At 41.5% G+C, this 3,860-nt stretch overlaps 1 protein-coding gene across 1 annotated transcript; it reads left to right on the top strand.

Moving 5' to 3' along the window:
- Positions 1 to 536: 536 nt before the first annotated feature.
- Positions 537 to 2,045, top strand: LOC145600561 (uncharacterized). Its single transcript, XM_081656444.1, has 2 exons — positions 537 to 1,020; positions 1,261 to 2,045. The coding sequence occupies exons 1-2, from the start codon at positions 537 to 539 to the stop codon at positions 2,043 to 2,045; spliced, it is 1,269 nt and encodes a 422-aa protein (XP_081512570.1).
- Positions 2,046 to 3,860: the final 1,815 nt, after the last annotated feature.

Consider the following 3,860-nt stretch of genomic DNA (forward strand, 5'->3'; position numbering starts at 1 on the left):
CGAGAAATTTAGCTATCTATTGGAGACAACGCGCAAAATTAAATTGGGATTATGCGGGTGATACGTGCTCGAGGTATTTATTTAATTTTGTTAAAGAGAGGAAGGCTAGAAATAAGTTGGAAGCAATTAAAGATGAAGAAGGTAACTGGACGACAGAGGAAGGGGAAATTGCTGATATTGCAATAAATTATTTCAAAAACCTCTATGATTGCAACCTCAATCCTCAACTGCAGAACAGGGACGACGAAATTGAGATAGGGGTGAGGGGTATTTCTGCTTCGCTCTCCGAGGATCAAAAGGACATGCTGTCCAGACCTTACACAAGAAGGGAGATAAAGAATGCCCTTTTCTCAATGAAGCCATGGAAAGCGCCGGGTCCGGATGGGATTCCGGCAGTGTTTTACCAGAAGAATTGGTCGTGGATTCAAGAAGATGTCATTGCTGCTGTGCAATCGGCTCTAAGCTAAGGTAACCTCTTGAGGGAACTTAATTTCACTAACATCGCTTTAATTCCTAAATGTGACAACTCGGACTCAATGGATAAAATGAGACCGATAGGACTATGCAATGTGAGCTATAAAATCATCTCTAAGTGCATCACGAACAGATTAAGGAGGGTAATTTGTGACTTGGTAAGTTGCTATCAAAATGCCTTTATCCCCGGAAGAGCTATCTCAGACAATATCCTTCTTGCTCATGAATTACTTGAAAATATAAGGAAAACAAAGAAAGGGGTTAGAGGCAAAATTGCTATTAAAACGGATATGAGTAAAGCGTACGATAGAATAAAGTGGTATTTTTTGGAAAGTGTTCTTCGCATCTTTGGTTTCCCTAGTTTGATGGTGAAAACAATAATGAATTGTGTAAGCTCAGTTTCTTTCTCTGAAATTATAAATGGTAGTACTCAAAAGGCTTTTAAACCAAGGTGTGGACTTCGTCAAGGTGATCCATTATCTCCTTATTTATTTATCTTGTGTATGGAAGCTCTCTCTGGATTAATTAGGTGTGAGGAAAGCTCTGGTAACATTATAGGTTTATGTGTTGCGCAAAGAGCACCTAAAATTAGCCATTTTTTTTTCGCTGATGACTCGGTTTTCTTCATTCAAGGGAAAGAAAAGAGTGTGTCTACCTTGAAAAGAGTGTTTCATGATTATTGTAAGGCTTTGGGATAGATTATTAATCATGCCAAATCTGTGCTGCTTGCTAGCCCAAACTCGAAGGAGCAGGACATTATAAATTTTAGCAACTCTCTGGGCATAGGTAGAAGTAACAATTCTGGAGTGTATCTTGGAATTCCTGCTGATTTTGGTTCTACAAAGAGAGAAATCTTTGGCTTTATGGTGGATAAGGTGAAAGAACGACTTAATGCGTGGAACTCTATTTTTCTCTCTTTTGCAGGAAGGCTCACACTTATCAAATCTGTGCTGTCAAGCTTAGGGACTTATGTTCTATCTGTTTTTAAGTGCCTTATGGGAATCCTCCAGAAGATCAATAGCATTATAGCCAAGTTTTGGTGGCTGGGGAACGAGGATTGTAAGGGTGTTTATTGGAAGAGCTGGAAGCACTTGACAACTCCTAAAAGGGAAGGAGGATTAGGTATCCTTGATGCTAGATTTTTTAATCAAGCATTACTGGCAAATCAGGATTGGAGAATCATCAAGAACACTGACACCCTGATTAGTAAGGTGTTCCGTGCTAAGTATGGCATTGATGAGAAATCTCTCTTCGATAATATGTGGTGTAATAGGAACTCAGGGTCGTGGGGTTGGACGGGGATAGAGTGGGGTCTTTACATTCTGAAAAATGGTTGTTCGTGGTCTATAGGGGATGGGTGCACAGCTAGAATTCACCATCCTTGGATCAAGGGCAAGGTTCCAAACTGGAATAATTACATTGTACCCCCCAATATAAATGTTTCAAACTTGCTTAATAGCTCTGGTAACTGGAATTTTGTGGATTGCAACCTGTATTTTCAAGAGACCACGGTTGAAGACATTTTTCACAACTGTCACATTCAGCCTGGAGTTGCAGACTTGTTAGTCTGAAATTATGACAGAAAAGGTGATTACTCTGTCAAGAGTGGTTATAATTTTCTCTTCAACGGAGGTCAACAGCAGAACCAACAGAATAGAATGGAGACAAGGGTCTGGAGGAGGTTTTAGAAGGTGCCTGGCACCCCAAAACAACAGATTCTACTTTGGAAAATTGCCAGAGGAGCACTATCTATTGGAAGTGAGAGAAAGAAAAGAGGATTGGGCTTTGAGCATCACTGCAAGCTCTGCTGTACTGACTTAGACACTGATTACAAATGCCTAGAAACTCTAGAGCACCTGTTCAGGGACTGTATCTTTGCTAGTCATGTCTGGAAGGGGTGTACTTTGGGACTAGATGATACTCATCAGGCAAACATCCCAATTGCAGAATGAATTTTCAATTGGCAAAGAGTGTTATGTGATAAAAAGAGAGGTTTGGAAGAAAGCTATTTCTTGAAGGTGTTAACTGGGCTATGAGATTAAAGCAGCTGCACTTGGAGGTTATCACTAAAGACAGAAGACTAATGGCCTGGATACAGGGAGATCTTGCAGGGGCCTTAGCTGCCAAAGGAATTATCAGCAAATTAGAAAGTCTAGTGCCTTTATTTCACTGTTTCTGTATAGGTTTTTTACCTAGGGGCTGAATTCCCCTTTTTCTCTACTGTTAAAAAAAAAAAGATAGATGATGACAAATAAACAATAACAAAGGGAATGGAGCATGTCCATTCCCTTTCCCTTTGATGATACCCCCCAACCAAACGACCCCTTAGTTTTATATGAATTGAGAATTATGTGTTTCGGGGTTTTTTGTGTCCCTCGGGAGAGTTACAACACTAAGACTGGATCCAGCAAGGGGCGTCTGTACATGCAAAACAAATGGAGCACCGAATGGTCGGTGGTCCGCCTCCGAAGATTAAGTTAGTATGGGCTCGGAGTGAAAACGTGCGGAAAGAAGGTTATCTGCTTAGATTCCAAGCTTAGGAGTACTGTTTCTTGAGAGTGACAGTTCAGATAATGATTGGTATTCAATCAAGGTTATGTCATAAAAGTTGTAAAAAAGATTAGATCCCCATAAATGAGGGGAATGTTCCCTATTTATAGGGTCTTTGGGATGTGTGCCCTTCCTAGGGTTTGGTGCCCTAGGGAAGGGCGCGCCATTTTTTGCAGGGCCCCTTGGGATTTGGGCCTTGAAAGCCGCCATTCCCGGGGGCTGGATCTGCCAGACACGTGTCACCATTTGGAAGGTCCAAAGTGGCGCACCTTCTAGTGACACGTGTCAGGCTCTAGTTCGTCCATTTGGCAGGGTAAATATACTTAAATCATTTGCCCCTCACAGGGGACACGCGCTTGCCACGTGTCGCCTGTGACAGGTGTCGGCATCTTGCTGGCCGAATTTAAAATTTTATTGTGGAGGGAAAATTTAGGGTTTTACCCCCTCTATAAATAGAAAGTTTGACCCCCCTTAGATTCACACCTTTGCACGAATCTTTGGAGAATCTTAGAACTTCTTACTTTCAAAGACTTTGACTTTCAAGCATCCGACAATTTGCCTTACTGTCCGCCTGTTCCAGCGAACCAAGCGTCTCTTTAGTTCCCTCTTCTAAGGTAACCGCCTGTTCTCTGCTCTTTACTTTGCATTTTTTCTTTGATTCTTTTGAAAAATGGTTTCCCAAACGCACGCTGTAGACACCTAAAAATGTCTCCCCAAAACCAAACCCGATGATGAACAACCTTTCACCGCTATTATTGGTGGGGTTGAGTATTTAACCTTGGAGTGCTTAAATCCATATTCCCAATACATTTCATAAACCAACCCAATTCCTAACC

This window comes from Chenopodium album, chromosome 21 (assembly GCF_948465745.1).
Source record: "Chenopodium album chromosome 21, dcCheAlbu1.1, whole genome shotgun sequence".
Taxonomy (NCBI): Eukaryota; Viridiplantae; Streptophyta; class Magnoliopsida; order Caryophyllales; family Amaranthaceae; genus Chenopodium; species Chenopodium album.

What these genes read in the sequence shown, in the direction of transcription:
- LOC145600561 (XM_081656444.1), top strand. Translation starts at nt 537, where the DNA reads ATGGATAAAATGAGACCGATAGGACTATGCAATGTGAGCTATAAAATC. An exon ending in TAGGTGTGAGGAAAGCTCTG is followed by an intron (nt 1,021 to 1,260) that starts GTAACATTATAG and finishes CTCTGGGCATAG; the next exon opens with GTAGAAGTAACAATTCTGGA.